At 40.6% G+C, this 22,623-nt stretch overlaps 1 protein-coding gene across 4 annotated transcripts in view; it reads left to right on the top strand.

The window, feature by feature from the left end:
- The window catches only part of KANK1 (KN motif and ankyrin repeat domains 1), a 180,436-nt gene that overhangs the window by 103,231 nt on the left and 54,582 nt on the right, over nt 1-22,623 (top strand). For 3 of the 4 annotated variants that reach the window (XM_074361652.1, XM_074361651.1, XM_074361653.1), the window contains exon 3: nt 21,152-21,271. In XM_074361652.1, the coding sequence (XP_074217753.1) occupies nt 21,235-21,271 (37 nt within the window). In that variant the 5' untranslated portion in view covers nt 21,152-21,234. Of the gene's footprint in view, nt 1-15,720; nt 15,840-21,151; nt 21,272-22,623 lie in introns of those variants that run through there. The other variant, XM_045504977.2, reaches the window with a different exon arrangement.

The raw sequence follows: 22,623 nt of genomic DNA, 5'->3' as shown, positions 1-22,623 counted from the left end.
GAGTGTTGAAATATCCTCTTCTGACTCCTCCACAAAATGTTTCTTCTCCCTGCCGTTCAGCCTGACTGTGCTGCTGTGAGGGACAGCTAGCAAAGGGCAGAACGAAGTCCACGCATTCAGGAGCAGTTTACACTTTTTAACCTAAGGCGGAGCAAGTAGGTTTGAGTACCTTTATTTTTGTGCTTTTTAGTGCATTCACCTAAACAAGGTGGATGACTTGGAAGCTTCATAAAATGCATAGTGCATTAAAAAGAAAAAAAAACATATTTCAGTTTAAGTCCTGCATTCCTAAAGGAGCCCCATAAAAACAGTCTAAAGACACACTTTTCCCCCAGAGATCTGATGCTGAGTGCTTTGTTTCACCAGGCTTCAACAGCTCTCTCCAAGCTGTCATTTTTACTTTATCTGATATACATTCCACTCTGTTTCACTTAAGTATACACCTCCCTTTTAACATTCTCTCATTCTTATCATTGGCAGTAATCAGTTTCTCTAGAGCCCACCCTCTTTCTGTATGCTGATCTTGGATGATTTTACCAAGCAGTACCACACCCTTCTGCCTGTGTGTGTATCTACCTGCCTGTCTCAGGCTCTAGGTAAAGTTTCCAGATATCATTGTACATGGCTTCATTTTAGCGTTAACTCCACACCTAAGTTAGGGACCCAAAAGCTCGCATTCTCAGTCCTGTGCTTTGCAAAATATAAGACTTGGCCGCCCAACTTCCTCCTAACTGCTCAGGCAGGTGAAGTCCGTTTGAATGGAAATCCCTCTTGGGAACACACGTCAGCATTTTAAAATGTCTGCCTATGTTGCAATGAAATTTTAAAAGGGAGTGCTTGGTTTTGATGTCACTTTTTAAATAAATGTAGCCAAAAGCCATGTTGGTAGCCCAGACCACTTTTTCATTTACCACCAAATGATATTCCAAGCCTGAAAAACATAGTCCTGTGTGGGGAAAAGCCTTCCAGTGGTCAGAAATTCAGTTCTGAGAAACCAGGTTCCCCTGTGAAAGTGACAATTAATGCAGTTAGATGTGTGCAGTATGTTTAGGGGTGCTCTGGACTGGTATGTGTGGTCTGTCTTTATCAGATAAACAAATGAAAGTCGTTTACCTCATTGCTGTTCCCTGCGTTAACATCCACCTTATCACCTGTTTGCTGTGGTCACTGGAAGTAAAGGAGAACATCCTGGTAGTCCTCCCTTCTTGTTAGTACTCTTTCTGTCCTTTCCAGACAGGAGTTTGTTTTGTGGCGTGGCTGCTTAGATCCTCACCACCACCAGCATCAATGTGTAAGTGGAGCAGCATTCGGGGTGTCTCGAGCATTGGGATTCCAAATAGTTTTAAGGCAAATGGCCCTGCCCTTAAGGAACTGGGAATGGAGGCACCTTCAAGCCACTGCCTCTGTGTTTTACAAAAGTACTGGGAGAGAACAGCCTTTCTCTGAGGGTAACATGCAAAGGCCCATTTCCTTACCCTTTCTAACCTTAAAAAATAGACTTTTTTTTTATAGTAACTTTTAAAAATTGATTTACATTTCAGCAAACTGAAAATTGGAGACTGGAATTTAGTGGCAGGTCTGGTTTTGAACAAGTGTTTGATTTTGCTAATCTCAGCAGTGCTTAAGCTTACCTTTGTAAATTTCCTGCCCCAAGTTCCTGGCTCACGGGCACACTCAGACACCAGAACTGAGAGAGGGTTTGCATCTCCGTGAATGATCAGCTCTTAGAACGTGCCACCTTTAAAGGGGAGAAAAGTTCAAGCTTGGCAAGAACTTATGCGGCAGGTAATTCTTATTTGATATTTATTTGAATTTCTAAGGGCAAATTAACTTCTGTGTCCTTCACAGTAAATAAGTACTTGTCACTTTTTTTTTTTTTCGTCTTGCATCTGGTGAGTGTCTACTATAGATGGAAGAAAGTTAGTGCTTCCTTGTGGTATTTTGAGAGTTTTATTTTTGTGCCTTTCCTTGGCAGCCTTCTCCTCTTGTGAGCCAGTTTTGGAGTGGTGGTGAGGGGAAGTATTCCTGGTGTTCTAGAAGATTTTTTTTAATGCATGTTTACAAATGAGTAAGTCTATCACTTTTTTCTCCTTCTTTATAGCTCCATATTTAATATGTTATGAACCTTTTAATAAACAAAAGAGCGGAAAGCCTATTTGGAAACATAAAAATAGCAGAGTGAAGATTATTCTTAAATATCTGGTTAGATCACAATTTGGAAAGATCTTATACTTTAAAACAAAAGTTTGAACCATGGACCTGTTGAGGGTTGGGACATCAGTCCCACATCTCCTTTCGAAATCTCATGTGGATTTGTGTATCTGTGCGTGTGTACATATCTGCATTTTCTGGTGAGAAGATCTGTAACTCTCACAGACTTTTCAAAGCCACCCTCTTAAAATAACTGTTTAGTGAGTAACATTTACTATACTTGTTTCAAGATCTGCTCTTTGCTACTTGAAAACAACTTTCAATATTAGTTAACTCTTTAAATGCTTCTTTTGCAGCGTAAGATCCTTTTTGCAACATATTTTTTAATTTGTTTAATTTATTGTCTACTCAGAATTTTGGTTCACATTCCAGGGGGCTTCTCCCATGAGAATTTGGTGTAAAAGCAGAGAATTTTAGCATAAATGAACTGGGCTTAGCTTTGATTTGTTTTGCATGTGGGAAAACGTACGTTAGTGCAGTTGGTGACGTGTCATCCCGTAGAGCACGCATCGTTCTTTACTGCGATTGCATTGGTTCCTCTCTGTTCTGTCTGTGGTAAAGCCAGCCTTTTTAACCTCTGTAACAGAGATGGAGCAAACCTGGTAGGTCTGGAGACTGTGCTATGTATTGTCTCCTGGGAAAGTAGTTAAACAAAGCACAGACTTTTAAATTAATGTGTGGTCACTATGGTTTCAGGCAAGATGATAAATACCTGTGATTTTTGTGTATGTGCTGCTGTTTTGAGAAGAAGCATTACCATTAACCTGGCTTAAAAAGGACTAATTTGAAATTTTCAGGAGTTTAACAATTAGGCCTTCAGTTAATACTCAGTGAAATGAGAGATTGCAGTTTTAAGAAATAAAATCTCTCATGTTTAAAAAACTAATAATATACACATTAGTCTATGCAACAAAAACAAGTTAGTGTTAAACTATTGTGTGATTTGACCGCAAATTACCTTTTTGGCCTTAAAATTCTGACCTGGCCATAAAATTAAATATTCATTTCAACAAGCACTTACTGAATGTGTATCCCATGCCAGTGGAGAGACTATGTGCAGAAATAACAAGAGGACTAGAGCATGATGACAGATCGCCAGAGCAGGCGGTTCAGGGCAGAGCAGATGTCTAATCATGTCACAGCTTAACTAACCCTGTGTTTTACTTTTGTTTTCTAAGTTTGTTTAGGATACCTATTTTGACCGTCATACAGATCTTTGGAAAATACAAATATCACCAGCTACCATTTTTCGTATTTTAAATATAGGTGGTATTTCTCCATCAGAGAATATGCTATTCTGGAGAGCTGAGCTTTCCAAATGGCACCGGATTTCTCCTCTAATTGTGTCTTCTCTGTCCCTCTCTCACATGAACCATTTTGGTTTGAAAACTTTCTGAAAGTGATTGCATCCTTACAGACTTTGTTCTTTTTTTAAAAAAAATGCACAATTCCATTTATATAATGTTCTAGAAAAGCCAAAACTATAGGAACTGAAAAACAGACTGGTTGTTGCTAAAGGACATGGATGAGAGGAAGGGTTAACTACAAAGGGTTGTAGAGGAATTTGTTGGGGTAATAGGACTGTCCTGTATCTTGATTGAGGCGGGGATTAAGTGACTGTCCAAACTTGCAAAACTATATATGAAAAATTTAGAGTGAATTTTACTGCATGAGAATTTTGCCCTAGTTTTTTTTTTTCTTAATGGAAAAACATAGCCATCAGGCATTTCTTACAGACTTTCTTAAACCATTTATTGGTTTAACACAATGTAAGCTTCTTGTAGAAAGTTAGGTCCGTCCTTGTCCATTGTAATTATCGTATGGTGCTGTAATAACAGCGTCCCTAGGAAACAAATAGCTTATAGGACTGTTAGCGCCAATATTTCAGCTTTTTAATGATTTATAAATCTCTTCCCTTGCTATAGGAATTTGCCTATGAGTTACTATGACTTTCTGAAGCAGTCGCCATGACCTTATAATCTGGCCAGGACTAGAGGACGTGCGGGACCCCAAACAACCAAACTTAATAGAACCATATGTGACTTTGGGATTTCTGTATAAACTAAGTTTATAGATATTATTTTTTGATAGTTTATCTATTTGATTCTTTCTTTCTTTCTTTTTGGTCGGGGGAGATAGTTAGGTTTATTTATTTATTTACTTTTACTGAAGGTACTGGGGATTGAACCCAGGACCTTGTGCATGCTAAGCATGCACTTTATCACTGAGCTGTACCCTTCCCTGCCTATTTGATTATTTTCTGTTCTCATTAGTGTTCCAAATAGAGTGGCTAGACTACTAAGTTTTGGGTAGATATGTCATTATCACATAATGATATTTCATGATATTTCTTGGCATTGTAAATAACTATACTGTATTGTACTTCTATTATACTGATGAAATATGAGAAGTAGGCAATCACAGAAGCTTCAATTTAAGAAAACACTCTTTGTTGTTTTTTTTTTTTCTTCCTGCCTTTCCATGAAACTTAATCAATCCATTATAAATTCATCTTTGGCACTAGTCAGGTCTCAAACTAGTGAAAACTACAGAAAAATAGTTTTTGTAGTATTCATACTCTCCTCATTAAATGTGTACCTAATGTATACTTAATCCCCACTCTTTTTTTTTTTTTTTAAATCATCCCAGTTTGCTTTAAGAGAGTGAACTTGAGGAAACCGTATGGTTGTGTACGCCCGTAGTGTCAAATGAGGAGAAGCCTTGAAAGGGAAAGGTTAGGAGCAAAAGTTCTCGCCAGAGTCCCACACTCGTGAAGTGTCCCAAGTTATTTTTTCCTTGTTGACTTGGAAGAACAAATACCAAAGAAGGCACCGAATGACCTCACTTTTTCTGGCCCAAACATATATAGCAGAGACATGAAACACCAGTCCCAATCCAGGAACTTCAGTGGGTAGTTTGGGGAATGTGTTATTCACAGAGCTGTTATTGAAGTCTAAGGAAATCAGGTTGAAAGCCAGAGGATTTAGTTGACCTAAGTGCATTTCAACCATCTGCTTTCATAGGCCCCTCACCCAGCTAGTCTACCTATTAGAGATCACCATTTCTGTGTGTTCCCTCTCATTGAAGCTGTAATTAGCTACATAGTAGTAAATCCCTTCCTTGTTCCTTTCATCTTTATTTAATAGGATCATCTCAATTTTTTTTTTAAATTCCACATATATAAGGTTTGCCTTCTTTGAAACATAAAGTGAGGACATAGACCCAGGAATAGAGACATACCAATTATTTTTCTTACAGAATTTATTCTTTCTTTTAAAAATTAGTTTACTTATAAGTAATTTTGAACACTGGCTGTCCTAGGCTCTGAGTGCTTGATACTCAGAAAACTAGGATGACACAGTCACTGTGCTTGCAAAGCTTAAAGTCCAGTGAGGAACAGCCGCACGGAAAGTCCCGCCGCGGAGTCGCACGTGCAGCTCCCTTCTCTGAACTTCAGTCTCCTTGTCTGCTATGCAGTCTCCTTATCTTAGCGAAGATAATGCATGTGAAAACATTGCAAAATTGTAAAGCCCTAGACGTGTCTGTTGTCATGTTTGGTTTAAAATAGAAGCTGGGAGAATTTTAATCCTGACACCATTTAGATAACCCAGTTACGAGACTCTGGGTAAAGTGAGAGAAACAATGCACGTCAGTGTCAAATTGCAGTCCCAGGGGAATGTTTGAGATTGTAGTGCTAGGAGCCGCGCATGCTGGAAATTGTTTTATTGGTATTTATGCTAAGTGGTGATGACACTGGGAGTAGCACAGCGTCGTTGGACATAACATGTTACCGTCTGTGTTTGTTAGCACTCAGTGCATTTTTACTGTATCTCGTTAATAAGAACATTTTGAGCCTCATGGCATTGGGATATATGTAAGATGCCTGTTTTATAGTTGGTCTCTAGAGTGTCTTTGTAGTAATCTAGTGTTTCTGTTTATTGTTATTCCCCTCCCTCCCCTTTTTTTTCTGTTAGTTCTTTAAAGGTAGGGAGGTTGCATGTCCCAGTTTGCCTGGGACCAACCTAGTTTATGCCTGTTGTTTCAACATCCTGTCCATTTAGCATTTTAGCATTCTCAAAAATACCCCAGTATGCCCCATAAGTTACCTGGCCACCCTGGCTCCAGGCATAACAGGAAATGAAGGGCCAGCTGTCTGATTACCAGTTCACATCACAGCAGGGTCCTAACAAGCTGTTAAGCCTGGAGCATGTGTTTGTTCACGTTGGTTCAGAACAGCAGCTTTGGCACTTGAAAGGTTCTCACTCGAGCATGGCTCGTTGCAGCTTGAGGGCTGACATTCCTTCTTAAAGGCCCCTCAAGGTTTTCATTCAGTGTGAGCATATGCATTAAGATGGTATTGATCCTGTTTCTGACCATCATTCACCCATGGCAGCCATTCACGGGGGTTGTAAAACATGTCTGTCACCCCTTCCCCACCTGTGCGGCTCTTGTGGCATGACTAGGGATGAGTAGCATGCAGCCTAGAGGGATGGGCCTCCGTTGCAGCCTCTCTGCCACAGCCTCCTCCCCTTTCAGAATGAATGAGAACGTAGGAATGAAAGGTCCAAGAAAGAAAGAAAATTCTGCAAGGAGAAGGGTGCCACTCTGTGTGTTGGCTTGCAATCCCTAATACAGTGGAGTGAAATTGTCTCTTCCTGCCAATGTTAATATGAAATGTTTTATAAAGGTCAAGGGGAGATGGATGATAAGGACCTACTGTCTAGCACAGAGAACTATATTCAATGTCTTGTAATAACCTGTAATGGAAAAGCATCTGAAAACGAGTATGTGTGTGTGTGTGTGTGTGTGTGTGTGTGTGTGTGTATACATATAACTGAATCACTTTGCTGTACACCCGCAACTAACCCAACATAGTAAATCAACTACATTTCAATGTTTTTTAAAGGTCAAGATGATATGTGACTGTTTTAGTATGTGCAATCCCAATATGTTCAAAGCACGGTAGCTTCAAAAAGATTCGCTGCAAATTATGCTTGTTTAAAAGCAAATGTGTAAAAGAAAATAAAGAAAAATCAATAGAATGGGTCATTTTATTGCTATCCCCATTTTACTTTCCAGAGAGGCAAACGTGGTGTAGAGATCTCCCTTAAAAGAGTGCCTCTCACTCTTTAATGTGGGGCTTTTGTTTAAATGCAGATTGTGAGACAGTAGGTCTGGGATGAGGGCCAAAGATTCTGCGTTTGTGACCAGCTCCAGGGGATGCCAGTGCTGCTGGACCCCAGGCACCACTCGTTTAGGTTGTTGGGAAATGAGCGCTCCGTCGGCTTCTGACTCTGGATGTCGCTCTTGCACCACAGGCGAGTCACAGTGACACAGACCGGAGACACCCTCCGTGGGCAGGATTGCTGTGTTTTAGTGAGAGGTCAGAGCCAGAGGAACTGTCCAGACACTTAGGGCTTAGACACTGTTCCTTGTCTCTTAAAAAAATCTTAAAGTATCCCCTGCAGAGGTCCAATGCTCCTGCTGAGGAAAAGAATAAAGAAATACACATTTCATGGACTTGGAATTCCAGTAACTGGCTCCTTTTACATCTCCAAAGGGCTGTGAGGAAAGGAGTGGGGAGCAAAAGATGAAGAGAATAAACAGGAAATTAGAGGAAATTCAGAAATGGAAAGTTCTACTCCCTCCTGCTTCCATCACAGGAAAAAGGCTGTGATGTGCCTTGCTGTCTTCACACCTCTAACTAAAGACACAGACCACTGTTAGCCAGTTTGTGTGACCGTATTCTGGCTATTTAACCTCTGTTATTTCACAAAATGTCTTTGTCTTCAAAAGCATTTTGGATGTTTTTCAGCGCCTTTTCAATTGTAAAGTATAGCAACTGAGAGTATTATGATCATATGACACTATATATAATATATACATGTGTCTTGAAGAATGTAGTTTTACGCCTGAAAGGACACCTCCAAAATAGTGTATATAAATTTTGTGTTTTTCCCTATATTCCTGGTTCTTTCTTTTAAAAAAAAGTTTACTTTGTTTCATAGCCTCAAAGTTTTTATTTTTTAATGTAATCTGTAATGGGCTGTATTAATTTCTGCTTCCGTAATTCTGATCTAGGGAATCTGGCCTCAGGGTTGTAGCACTGGCTAGAACTCCCTTCTGTGGTTTGCCAGCAGACACCCTAAGCGTGTGCTGGTTTTAGGGGTGTGTGCGCATTTGGATACCTTTTCTGAGGGGAGGAAGGAATGCTTGTTCCAGAAGGTGCTTTGCGTCCAGCTGTGAGTGTTCAGCTAAGTATGTTCTCCCAACACCATGACCTCTTCAGTCTTAGGACAGAAGTCTGGGATTTGTTCATATCTCTGTTCTGACTAATGAGTTACACATCAGGCCCTTCGAGATGTCGTAGGTAAACAAGTGCTGAGTCAGTCAGGGGTCTCATCCTCAGACTTCAGGATGAGAGATTTTTTTTTTCCCTATAAATTTACACCTAGAGACAATGTTATATACAGGAGTTGAGTTTTATAAACATAAATTACTCTGAGTTGAGGATGAAGAATGAACATAGAATCCCATATTGAGCAGCTAAAATTGCTGTCCTAAATTCAAACTGTGAAAACGTATTAATTGTAAACAGAGAGATTTTCAGTGCATTGTTTTGAGGGTGTGTTTACTGTGTTGAAAACAGTAAACGTAGGCTTGGAGTCCAGTTTCATCAGCCCTCCCACACGGTTTTGGGGAGAGTTTCAGTTGGCATCTTTCTGCAGGGCGACCTGACATCATCCATCGGAATTTGCAGGCTCTGTCTATTCCTCTCACAAATCCACTTCTTGAAATTGATTCACAGCAAATTACTGGACAAGCACACAAAGCTATATGTAAAAATATGTTCCTCAAAGAGTAATATGAAAAAACTGGAAAGAATCTAAATATTCAACAGTCAATATAGGTCAAGTAAAATATAGCTCAGATATGAAAGGTAACACTATGCAGGCATTAAGAGATATGGGTATTGTATTTAAAAGATGGCTATAATAAATGTTAAAGGAAATAAAATAATATATTTGGAAAAATTATACATGTATACACACGTGTATATAAGCATGGGGAAGAACTGGGAAGCTGCATACCAAAGGGACGATACTAGTGGAATTGTAACTGGTTTTTCACTTTCTGTACTCTTTGCTGTTGTTGAAAATTTAGTACTGTTATTACATTGAGGGGGGAAAAGATAACTTAATTTGGAAGGTTCAGAAAAAAAGCAGTCACTCTGGGAGCTGAGTTGGAAGAGAAGCCAGAGCCCCATTGTTTGGGCATCTCTTGGGTGTTGACTCGTGGGAATTCTCTGACTGGTCACTGCTGTGGCAGGAGGCGCTTCAGAGGCAGTGAGGGCCCGTGAGGCAGGACCCGTGTCCCGCTGACTGATCCAGAAGGTCCCCTACGGCCTCACTCAGTTTGGCAAAATCGGCCCTGGGGAGCCTTGTCTGCCACTTTGGCCAAGGATTCAAAAGAACAGAATTGCTGAACGTCAGGCCTGAAAGTGTCATTAGGGCTGTTCTAGTCTAGATACGGAGAACCGGAGGCTCGCCGTGTTTAAGCAACTTTTCCAGAGTCCCGGAGGCAGTTCCAGGCCAGGGTGAAATGAACACGCAGTTCCCAGGCTCCTGGTTTGGGGCTGCTGTTTTGCTGATCTCTGAGTTCTGCGGTCATGGACAAGCCCCCACTTCTCACAAGCAGCTTTAAAGGCCAGAGAAAAAGAGGTTTCCAGGTAAAGGAATGGATTTTGTGTCTTAACTTAGAACATTAAATTGTTAGGCCTTTTGTCCATATCTGCATCCTGTGAAATATGTGGAAATTCAGAGGTTCCTGACTTTCCTTGGGTCCTGGCCCCTTTGGGATACCTTGTAAGGCAGAAAAACCTCTCCCTTGAACAGTGTGGGTTGGCGAGAAACCACAAAACTTTGCATTTGAGTTGGGGGTTTCAAGAACCCTCTGAGACCTGCCACTGTTGTAAATGTTCTTTGTCTGATGTCCCCCAAGTTTTCAAGTCTGTCTCTTGCATTTGGACATAATGCAACTATGACCTGGTTTTCATACCTTTGTGGTAAGTATGTTTCTTGACAAAACAATAGCATGGGATGAGAGAAAGAAAGGAGGGGTACGAGGAAGATCCACACACCTTATCACATTAGACGTTTGCTGTTTTCTTTTGTTTCCTGTTGCTGTTAGATTGTCTTTCCAATAAAAGTAAAATTTTATGAGATTTTTTAAAGCTCCCATCACCCTAGCACAACTGCTCTCATCTTGGCTTTGCACTCCGCTCTGTTCCTATCCACATGAGTAATTTATGATTATAACCAAAGACAGTCTCCAGGGTGTTCTTTCATACTGTTCTTCGGAAGAGGACAGCCCCTTCCATAAGAAAGACACTGGCCCAAGATGAGGCCAGAATTTCTCTGTACTTCTCACCAAAGACTAAGTGTTTGCGTAAGAGCAGGTAGTTTCCACTTAAAATATGTAAGAGTTTTGAAAAAAGCCTAGTGCCGTGGTTTTCAAATCAGCTGGAAGACTTGTGAACCCAGTGACCACTGGGCCCACCTGAAGAGTTTCTGATTCAGTGGTCCAGGGTGGGGCCCAAGGATACGCATTCTAGTAAGTTCCCAGGTGATGCTGGCATGACTGGTCCAGGGCCACACCTTGAGAAACAGTGACCCAGGAGTAGGAGCCCTGTAAGGCAGTGTGTTTTCCAAACTTTCCTGATAACAAGAATCACTTGGGGATGTGTGTGAAAAATATAAATTTCATCCACATGCCAGACTCACTGAATCAGAATCTCTGGAGAGAGTCTTGGGATGTTGCTTAGTCAGAGTTAGGGAACCACTGTTGCTATCAGGAAAACCCTGCAGATCATGACGGGACGCTAGGAGATGCTGAGCTACAGCTTCCTTACCAGTTGCATGCTTTGACCCTGTGGTCCCCTCAGCCCCTTAACATGTGTCTGCCTGGCTTCATCTTCCTTTTTCAGTGAATGTTAGGCCTTCCTTATAAAACATAAATATTTTTATTTGAGGTGCTCCGCATATTGTATTAAAGAGACACCAGAGTACCTGCCTTCTGAGAACTTGCTGAGATTTTATTGAGTTTCCTCTTTAAGAGCCTAATCTCAGTGTCTGTGTGTGTGTGGCGGGGCGGGTTGGGGAGAGACAGAAAGAGAAAAGGAGAGAAGGTGGGAAGGAAGAAAGAAACATGCATTTCTAGCAAGTTCCCTGGTAAGGTAGCCTGTCCAGGGACCACACTTTGAGAACCACTGGAATACACCAATGACTCAAACACAGCACACTGGAATCTCCTAAGGGAGCATTAAAAAATACTTCTGCTTGGGTCCCACCCCCAGAGAGTAATTCACTTGGTCTGTGGTTGGATGTGGACAGTCATTCAAATGATCCGCCAAGGTTGTGAACCTCTGCTGTGGGTCCCTCAAGATAGAAGAAGGTAACCTGTTAAGAAGCATGAGGCCTGATGGGAAACAAAGGGCTAAGCCAGTGCCTCTCTCACTCAGTGTGCATGCGAGTCAGCTGGGCTTCTTGCTAGGATGCAGATTCTGGTTCAGTTCGTCCGCAGAGGGGTCCAAGATTCTGCTTTTTTAACAAGTCGTGCAGATGCTGCTTCTGTTAACGTGGGTACCACCAAGTCTCATGGGGCTTAGAAGGTATTAGCCAGCACATGTAAGTGCCTGTCAACACATAGCTTTTATACTTATATTTTAAAGGTGTAGAACAAGTAAAAGCACAAGTGTCAGACAATTTAAGGTAGAAATAATATATATTTTGCCATTAATGAATGTTTCTCTTCTCTTGATGGCTGGAAATTTTTGTTTTTGCTTCTCTCTGCCCCCTACCTATAGTTTCAAAAAAGTATTTGTGAGTTAATTTTGCTTTCGTATGATACATATATATTAACTGGCCTTTATCCCTGCCCCTATATCTGGATCTCAGTGTTCGCTATCTTTCTGACTTTGGTATCTTGCCTTGGAGCTTCCTCATTATCTAAGACCCTGCCCGTTAGGTGTTACCATCCAGGAGGCTAAATGTTCAGCCATGCCCCTAGGCCCTCATTTCAGGAGCTTATGGTGTTTGGCTCTGTAGTGTTGCCAGATTGCATGCTCTTTGAGCCAACCTTCTTGGGACATGGCTTCAGCCTATGTTCCTGTCTTGAGTCCAGCCTTTCTGTCCTGGGTGAAGGGTGAAGCTTTTCTTTGACAGGTTCTAGGCTCTGGCAATTTTCCTAGCATGGTGGAGTTGAGACATTGCTGTCAGAGCGTTGTAGAAGTGGGGACAGAGAAGCAGGGCAAGGAAGAGGCAGGACCTCGGGTGAGGAAGAAGGGATTTAGGTCCCAGCCGCACAGTCGGCTTCCGTTGGCCTGTTGGCCTGTTGCATTTCCCAGCTGAGCATGGCAGAAGTGTTGGGTGATTGATGGTCTTTGAATTGGCCCTCAGAGGACATGTCTGTGACCTCTTCCTATTTGAAATTGGTGGGAATGACCCCAGGGGTCCTCTGTTCCCCTGCTGACCAGGGAACAAGGCTCTCCTTGCTGGGCATGGCCTGTCACTGGTCATGCTGTCACTGTATTCCTATTGTCTGAAGCATCCCTCAGTGGAATGGGATACTGGCAGAAAAGAAATGTTTTCAGTTATTTCCCATTTTCAAATAAAATGTGGCAGACACCAGCACCCCCCACCCCACCCTGTACCCTGTGTTTGTCTCCTGTCATGGGTAGAGAAACATCAGCTGGATTTTTGCACTGTCATGAAAGCAGTGTGCTTGTCCCAGCTGGCAAGCTTGAGACAATAAAATAGCAGGGAACGTTCTTAGTCTCCTATATTAAAAAAGAGATTTATTTTGACTAAAGGAAAGCAGCATTCAAGACTTACTGGAACAGCTTGTGTGGCATGTTAAGGGCAACTTGCCTGTGGCCGGGGCACAGTGGATGCTAGTTTTGCCTTTTTAAATCTCTGGATTTCGGTTTCTGGTTCCAGCTTTTACCATAATCATCTTCAGTTGAAGTGCATAGGCTCCGTTGATAACACAGTGTAACATTTCGGGGGACTTTTGACAGGCAGCAAATTACAAAGTATCTCCTGGGTTAGGCACTTGATTTCTTTTAAGTTTCTCTTAAATAAGTAAGAACTTATATCTTCTGGGGAAAATACAAGAACATCTGGAAAGTTTCTGTTTGGCATGGCTGAGCCTTTCTGCTATAACGAGTGGAAAATAAAATTTTTTTAAAAAGTAAAATCAGCGGACTGGTCTGAATAAACTACTCCTGGATGGTCCAGTGTCCCTTCTCTATCATAATGTAACTAAAGAAGCCCCGACCTACCTTTCCTTAAAGATGGTAAGAAGCCTAAGCAAAGTACTTCAGAATAACCAATTTTATGCTGTTCGTTGGCTTTAAAACTCTCAGTGACTTTCTCTCCACTTAGAATAAAACTCGCTTTCCTTACTGTGGCCAGCAGGGCCTAGCAAATCTCTTCACTAGCCTCTGCTCACTTCTCCTTCCAGCCCAGTCTGCTCTTTCCCTCTCTTAGTAGACTTAGTTGCTCAAATGGTAGAACTTTTCCCTGCCCCAGAGCCTTTGGGCCATTCTTTTACAGAAAAAAAGTTTTTTCTTGTTTGTTTGCTATTATAACTGTAATTTAATTGGATCTAATGGTTACTCATTACAATAACACTAGCTTGACTGGCCAAACATACTATGTTAACAGATTTCCAGAGCAGAAATGAGGTAATAGTGAAAGTGTCTTATAATGGTGTTTAGTATTAAAAACCTCAGCCTCCCACACCACTCCTCCACCATTTGTTAACTAATATAATTTGTGTGTCCTTCAAAAAGGTTTAAATTTTGGTGAAGACCACTTTATCAGTTTTTACTTTTTTTAAACTTGTATTTATTTTTTTTTTTTTGCATTTATCAATTTTATGGATCTTACTTTTGGTGTCATGTCTAGAACTTCAGCCTTACAGGTTTTCTATGTTTTCTTTTAAAAGTTACATCGTTTTTTTGGTTTCACATTCAAAACTATGATTCATTTTGAATGAATTTTTTTATATGGTAAGAGGGTAAGATCAAGGTTTGTTTTGCCTGTTCCTGGCAAGTTGCTGTAGCACCATGTTTTGAGAAGACTGTGCTTCCTTTCTTGAGTTGTTTTATACGCCATTGTGGAAGAGTGTGTGGGAGCCTTGTGTCAGTCTTTCTGGGCTGCATTCTGTTCTCTGGACAGTTCTTATCTGTCACACTCCCCCACCTAACTCCCACCCAGCCTTCCGGTTTCACCTCCATTGTCATTTCCCTGGAGAAGCCCATAAGAACCGCCCATTCCCATCCATCTCCGTACCCTCAGCCTTAATCCTAAGAAGTTCAGCCTCTGTTAACCTTACTCTACACCTGTTTTTCTCTTTCTCATGACATTTAGCATAATTTGTTACAGATTTGCTGGAGTGTGTGTAGATATGTGTGTAATTCCTGCCGGAAGCCCCAGGAAGGCAGGAACTAGTCTATTTTGTTTACCATTTTCGTGCCCGGCAGTGTGCACATTACATTCTGAATCCCCAGACTGTATTTTTTGAATAAGTGAATGGAAAAAAGTCAGACTTTCTGGGGCATGTTTTCTAAATCACTGTGTATTATTTTCTTAAAGTCAGATGACATTCCTGGCTCTTACAGCCTTAGGACCTAATTTTTTCCCAGTTAACCCATCTTTTACAGCAGTGATTTTGAGAACCTTTGGCTTGCATCAGAGGCTCTTGGAGGGCTGCTGGACCCCACTCCCAGAGCTTATGATTCAGTAGGTCTGGGGTGGCCTGAGAATTAGCATTTCTAAGAAGTTCCCAGAAGATCATGCTGACACTGCTAGTCTGGGAATCACACTCTGAGAACCACTCTTCAGAGGTTAAGAACCTAAAGATGTTTTCTGATCCCTTTACTTAGTCCAAGGCACCCTTGAACTTGTCATTAACAGTATTGATCAATTTAAGAGTCATCACAGAGACTATCACATAAAAATCCAATCCTAGAGGAATTAAAGGGAAGATGACTGCTTTAGCAATAAATAAATGAGAACTGCACATTTTAAATAATTTAAATAGAAAATGAACAAAAAGCCTTTCAAGCTATACTAAGCTAATTCTCTTACATATGTGGCTGTATATTTTGGTTCTTTAACATTTAGATAGGCAAAAACCCTGATATTTTAACTCATAAACTGTCACCAGTAGAGATGCTTGCTAAGTAAGAGCAAGACTTCACTAATACTTGTGAAATCAAGGTTAGGTTTCTGCTGTGGACTGTTTCCCTTGACCCATTAGATGTGAACCAAAGCAAGTCATTAAATACTACTTCACATGCCTGCACTGAGTCATCACATTACTTTCCCCTGAAGTCAACAAAAAGTGTAACGGTGATACACCTTTTAAAAATCTTCAATAATTCTACTTTTCATTTGTTTACTTTTCTCCAGTCTTTCACTTTTTTTTTTTTTTTTTCCGGAGGAGTACCTGGTTTCAGCCTGGGTTATGATCTGATAAACTTTCGTCACAGAAAATTTCCTGGGAAGAAAATTTGCCAGCATCAGTTCTTGTCAAGTGTTAAGAAAGCTGTGTGGTTCCTGGTAAGCCAGCTTGGGGAGAGCCACGCAGGGCTCTGAAAGCATGTGCAGGCATGTCTGAGATGGCTTTAATCTGTCCATTGGCAGCACTGCCCTTATGCACACTCTCGGAAAGATGCTAATGTACTTTCATGATGTCTAGTGGATGTGGATGGCCAGGGAGGGTCTGTGAGAGGGCTGGATACATCCATGCTCACTTTGGTGCCTAAGGAGGCAAATTTTAACATGGGAACTCTTTTCAAATAAGGCAGAAAGGGTAAGGAAGGAGTTGGCATTTGGGACACCTAATCTGTTGAGAACACTCTTCACCTAAATTATCTTTAGGCCAGAAGCACAGATCTCTAGTTAGATTATTTGGGGATGGTGGGCAGTGGGAGGTGCCTGCCTTGTTCATTGCTGTATCTTCATGACTGCCTGGCACATCATAGGTACTCCTTTGTTGAATGAATGAATGAATGAATGAATGAATGAATGAATGAATGAATTTATTTATGGTTGCTTCTTCCGTACTTTCTCTTTGTCTCCATTTAAATTTTTTACTATGATATCAGTACCTCCCATCCTCTTAAATATGTTACCCCAAGGAATAAGGCTGCAAATATAACTGTTTGAACAAATATAGCATAAATTTTTTTCTAATGGGCAAAACCCAACCTTTTTTCTATGTTATGAATGAAAACTAGTATCCAGGTAAGATTCTAATTTAGATCTTGATTGATAATCGAGACTTCCCTTCACCTATACCGTACTCTTTACTAGGAAAATTATCTACTGTATTTGAGGAGGTCAAATGGCGTTGAGTCATATTAGGTAATTTGGTTGCAATAACCAAGAGCCAGTAAATATTCCCGCACAATTCTTATGGTAGGAGCCAATATTAGAAATCACTGAAAGATAATCTGATGACAAATTGTGGCCAGAGTTTGCACTGAAACATTCTTTTCATTATGTTACTTTTAATTAAATTCTTGACAGAAATATGTGGGCAATCACAGATGATGTATAATAAATTAGACAGGTTTTTGGATGACTATTTGAAAGACTGACTTGTTTAAGGAAAGAAATGAGCTTTGCATTTTTTTTATTAGGGTAAAATATTTGTGTGTCTGGGTCTGTGTGTTTTTTTCTGTTTGGTTCTTATAGAATCTACTTCCTTTAGGCTTCTCTTTAGTACCTGGTCTACTTGTGTCCACCTTCTCTCAGACAGTTCCCGTCACTTACAGCTAAGCCTTCCTGTAAGCAGACTGTGCCTCAGCACTACTTTCTTTGCACTTTCTCGTCTCCTCCCTTTGCATGTGCTGTTCCTTCTGCCTAGCATGCCCTTCCATGTTTCTCTCCCTGAAAAACACTTATTCATCCTTTAAGACTTAGGCCAATTGGTTTCTTACTAATACATTTTTTGGCCACTTCCGCCCTTTGGGGGCAAAGTCAGACCACCTTACTGTGGATTGGAGTTGAACTTTGTATACACTGCAGTTCTAATGCTTTCTCCTTTAGTCTGGAAGAGACTGTGATGGGTAAGTGCTGAGATGTACCGTGTGTCACGTAAGTGCCTCCTCAAGCTCTTCAGCATGTAATCTCCAGGAATAAAGTTGGAAATACAAATGCTTTAAAACCAGTATTACATAAAATTCTGAAACATAACTGTCTCCCTAAAAGGGATTTGAGCAAAGTGTCCTTGCAATAAGCACATACATCCCTTAGGTGACTGCCTTGAAAGGGACCTCACTCATTTATGCAGGTAAGTTCCTGTTTGTTGAAGCAGCAGTGCCCTTGCTCTCCATCATTAATCACACGGGGCTGGAGCATGAGCTGTAGGGCTGAGTTGCTTAGCTTTGAGTGTAGCTCTGTCACTTACTAGCTGTGTGACCATGGCAAGTTCCAAATCTCCCAGTGCCTCAGTTTCCTATCTGTAAAATGGGGAGGAGGATTTTAGTACTTTATAGGGTTGTTGTGAGGTTTAATTAAGGTAATAACTGTTAAATGCTTTAAAAAGTGCCTTGAAGGTAACACAATTTCACCAAGTCTGAGATGCACACTTTTTGCAATTTAACACTTCTGAAATGAGGATGTCTTACCATTAATGTAATTTGAAGAAGCACTTTATTACCATTTAATTAGCAACATCTTTTTTTTTTTTAATCAGTGGTACTTAAAGTAACAGTGCATCTTAGAGTCAATGACATTTTAGATTTCAATAACCAATAGAGGTAAGAGCTTGGTAGACACTGGCTGTCGTCAGTATTGTCACCATCATCATCATTTTCTTGGTTCTAACCAAGGCAGCGGCATTTGATTGGTTGGCATTGCTAACTAGCATGCACATCAGATTTCAGATACATTTATTTTCATTGATGTTTTCTTAGAAAAGGTCTAGTGAGCTCTTTTCCATGTCTAGTGAGCTCTTTTCCATATCTGTTTCATATTACGCTCATGTATTTATGGGGTTAATTCATGCAGTGTCTACATTATTCTCTGCACCATAATGGAGGAGCTGCCTAAAATGTTCTTCAATGCAGATTAGCCTCTTGAAATGAATAGAGAAGAAGACAGATTCTTTATTCTATTGATATATTTTCGTAAATCCTTTTAAAGAAGTGCTTTTTCTTAGCGAGCAAAACTAAGCCACTGTTGTACCACTTAAGATTTACTGGTTTGCAGTCTTCTCTGACAGAGAAAAGAAGCAGTTTATTGATCTATAACAGAGAATGGATCATAGCCAACCCTTTCCTGTTTTATGCAATGCACTGACATAAGAATCTGCATATCATTAAGAAGACTGAGTCTTCACCATTTGAGGCCACCTGTCAGGCATGAACAATAACTGGGAAAAAATCAATACACAATACAAACCTGTTGTTTTTGCACACGCACCGCCAGGACCCACACCCAGTAACAGGCACGTCTTGTTATTTTACGAGTGATATGCTGATGGTTCCTGATTTTAGGCTTCCACCTTGTTTTGATTTTATTGTTCAGTTTGGGGGAGGGTGGGAGAAACCAGTTTGGATCTGAGATGAAGATCTTCTGCCAGGTGAAAGAGGTTCAGTAACAGGAGAGGACCTTGGACCAAAGTTGATGAAGCTTGACGAGGAAGGCTCTGGGCACATCTCCATCCAAATACCTTGACACATACTTCATTCACCCATAACCCTTGCAGCTTGTTTCTTCTTGCCTTCTGTTTGCCCTCCAGAGTTTAAATGGTGGTATTTACAAGCCTTTATGAAGCAAGAACACAATCACATAGGGCTAGAATGGGGCCAGTAAACAGCTTTGCTTAGGTTTTGTTGCTGTTGGCTTTTAAAAGTATAATTAGTTGAATGATTCCAGAAGCTGGGCTTCTTTCTTTTGCCCCCTTATCACCTCACTCCTCCTCCTCCTTCAGTTCTCCCAGCCTCTACCTGTTGTTTTTTTTTTTTAAAAAAAAAAACAAACACAAAGATGCATTTGTGAGACATGGATAGTCATTCCTCTTCTTAAAGATAACACTCGCTGTATCCCTGAAGCCTGCCTTTTGATTCAGCTAGCTGTGACTCTCCAAGTTCAATGCCATGGACCCGGACCAGTGCCTGTTTCCAGGAAAGTCAGATGATTGCCACATAGTCCGAGAGATTAGAGCCATCCTGTCCTCTTGGTGTGCTGCCAAACAGAAACTGGGGACCAGCAGGGAGCTGGGAGGCCTCCAGTGGGAGATTGAGAATCAGGTCTCTGCAAGTGAGCTGAGCTGTAGTCCCTGAAGCTGGAAAAGCCATGTGAGGGAGCACACCTGTCAGAAGCAGCCTGTGGAAAACCGGTCCTTTACAGTTTGCACTGAACTGCTTTCACAGTGGTTAGCTTTGAACTGTAGTGCAAACCCATTCAAACAATGAAGAAAATTTCCCTAGTTAAGCAGCAAGAAATCTCATCCTGTGTGATCAAAACGATCAGCCAATTCCTCTTCTTCCTTTTTATTTACTTATATTTCTGACTTCTTATAATCTCCCTGACCATGACCTGATGGCTTCCTTCTGTGTAGCACTTTTAAATACTCTTTTCTTTTTCAAATGCGCTTTAAAGCGAATAAAACCAAAGTTTACAGAAAGTCGCTAATTTTTCTTAATAATTATTATTACTAAAGAAATGAAGGAGCTAAAATCATCTGTAATTACATCACCAAAGGGCAACCACAATGAACATTTTGGTGTATTTACTTCCAATTGTTTTAAATAAATGTGTAAATACATACTTTTTTAAACAAAATTAGGTTGTGACAGAATACCATTTTTATCAACGTACTTTGAGTACTTTACTATTAAAAGCTCTTAAATGACTTCAGAGGCTGCATTAGAATCCAGGGTACGTGGATCTGTTATTTTAGCATTCTCCTGTTGTTGGGAACTCAAATGGGTTTCTGAATTGACACTTTAATTCTCCGTTTGGAATTTATTCAGCTCAATTTCTCCGAGTTTTGTGTCTAGAGTTAGAATTTGGGCATAGTGAAAGTGGAATATTTCTGTCTGTACTATTGTTTGCTTTCCTTGCCAACATTTTAAAAAAAGGCATTCAAAAGATTGGAGCAGTGGTTTTTTTCTGGTTTTTTCTTATTTTTTGTTTTAAATTTTGTGACTGTAGTATATCTTGTTGTATCATCTCAATTAACTTTTAAATAGCGAATCAGTATAAAATAAGAAATATGTTGCCTAGCATGTATTCTAATGTTTCAAAACCATGTGCAATGGTATGTCATTTGAAGTTTATCCAACAGGACAAAGGGAGATTTTAAAGATTTTTTTTTAAAGAGGGGGACTGCCTGGATCAGATTTATGTTTTAAAGGACTGGGTAGGTGAAAAACTTGAGGTATCACAAAAAAATTCACAAGAAGTTCATCTTTTAAAAAATGTGAACATTTGGTACAACAACTGCTTTGAAATTGCAATTGAGTAAATGAAACTGTGGAACTAGCATTTGGAAAGGAGGATATTTTAAAAACCAACAACAGTTTGTGAAATTCTACAGAATGATACACATTTGTATTTGAAGGCCACCTTCCTAAAAAAGTCATGTGTCTAGAGAACCAACTTTATCTCCCATAGGAGTATTGTATCTAGAGACCTGCTTTCAGCATCTGTCCATGGGTACACCTGTAGGTGTGCCATCCTCTTAACATCGAGCGGCCAGGTCCAGGGCAGCCACCACCTTGGTCACTAGGCTGTCTCTCCCACCTTCCGCTTTGCTCTCTTCCTTAGCAGTCATCTTTGTACACAGAAGTCTAAGATTTAGTGTTGTACATATCTTTAAATGACCCATTTTGATGGGGTTCTCTTTATTGTTTCAGGTTGAATGCCTTTGGGAACTTGATGCATAAAATTTGCATGACTCATCACTCCTTTTTGGATCTGTCATTGGAGTCAAACCAGCATGGCTCACACCACAAAGGTTAACGGCTGTACCTTAGGTAACTCCATGCTCTGGACAGTGTGTGTGTGTGTGTGTGTGTGTGTGGTGTGTGTATGTAAGTAAGTGTATGTCTTAGCTCAAACTGATTTATTTCTTTTTTAATAATGGGTAAATAATAGCAAGTTTCTTACATAAGTAGGATTTCAAAGCAACTTTCTGTCCTTTGAAGTTTTTGTTCTTTTTTCTTAATCTCTTAGAGAATTTGCTTTTATCTTTAGAGTCTCTTTATGTACAAAGATCAGTTAGTTAAATTATTACCTAAGTCAATTTTATTGGAGTGTGGAAAGATAAATGTAAAATCCTGAAGGCTGATGCAAGTGTAATGTATACTCTTACGCTTCTTCACGAGGGATTGAGTGATGAGAGAGGAAATGAGTTTGAATCCTTAAACCCAGTTCCTAGTATCCACTCCCAAGCAGCTTTTGTTTGATGTCGCTCAACAATGGGGGAGCAGGGAGAAGGATATGTTCAATAAAGGAACTTTTCCAGAGAGGAGTATGCAACAAGCCATATTATGAATCACAAAGACTTGTATTATAATTCTTTCTTCAATTATATTGGAGACCTATATAGTTTGCGTATCGATTCCAATATTGCTTATGTAATGTTTTGGAGAAATTTGTACGACAAATGGAGAGAGAAAAGCCTCCTGAGAGACAGTACATGACGGGAGATTACAGCCCACCCCATTTGTCCTCCCCTCATTCCTCTCTCGTGTTATCTGCCAACAGTGGAGCATGTGGGAGCCATAACTGTGTATGTGGGAATTCTCGTGGAGCACTTGAGCCCAGAGTCCCAGCTCTGCTGGCTCTGAGCACTGGATAATGGAGAGAATGTGGAATTGGAGCCAGGAGACCTAAATTAGAGTCCCATTTCCAGCATTAACCATTAATTACGGGCCAGGACATTTCTCCATGTGTAAAGCATCAGTAAATATATCCACCTGAAGGGTTGGAACCATTGAGAGCCCAGAAACATGCGAACAAGGGCGTGGAAGCTGTAAAGCACTTTAAAAACTACAGCGAGAGGAGGAGACCTCTGAGCTGGTGACTCTTTGTCCCAGCAACCCCAGCTGCAGGTATCCTCTCTGGCACGATGCTATAGCTTGCCCCAGACCAAACCTACATAAACTCAATTTGTTTGTTCTAGGACAGCTGAGCTTAATCTGTTCACTCTTCTTGCCCTTTCTACTGTTCAGTCTTAGGATTGTTACAGATTGTGCTCAGGACTGCTGTCAGTAATGAAATACACATGACAATACTTACATTTAATGAACACTTACTGTTACCATGGTGCCCAGGATGCTTTGTCCATATTCTCATATTTAATCGTCACAGAAATCCTATGAGT

Source organism: Camelus bactrianus, chromosome 4 (genome assembly GCF_048773025.1).
Source record: "Camelus bactrianus isolate YW-2024 breed Bactrian camel chromosome 4, ASM4877302v1, whole genome shotgun sequence".
Classification (NCBI taxonomy): domain Eukaryota; kingdom Metazoa; phylum Chordata; class Mammalia; order Artiodactyla; family Camelidae; genus Camelus; species Camelus bactrianus.
Note: the sequence above shows the minus strand (reverse complement) of the source record. Positions and strands in the feature narration are given on the sequence as shown.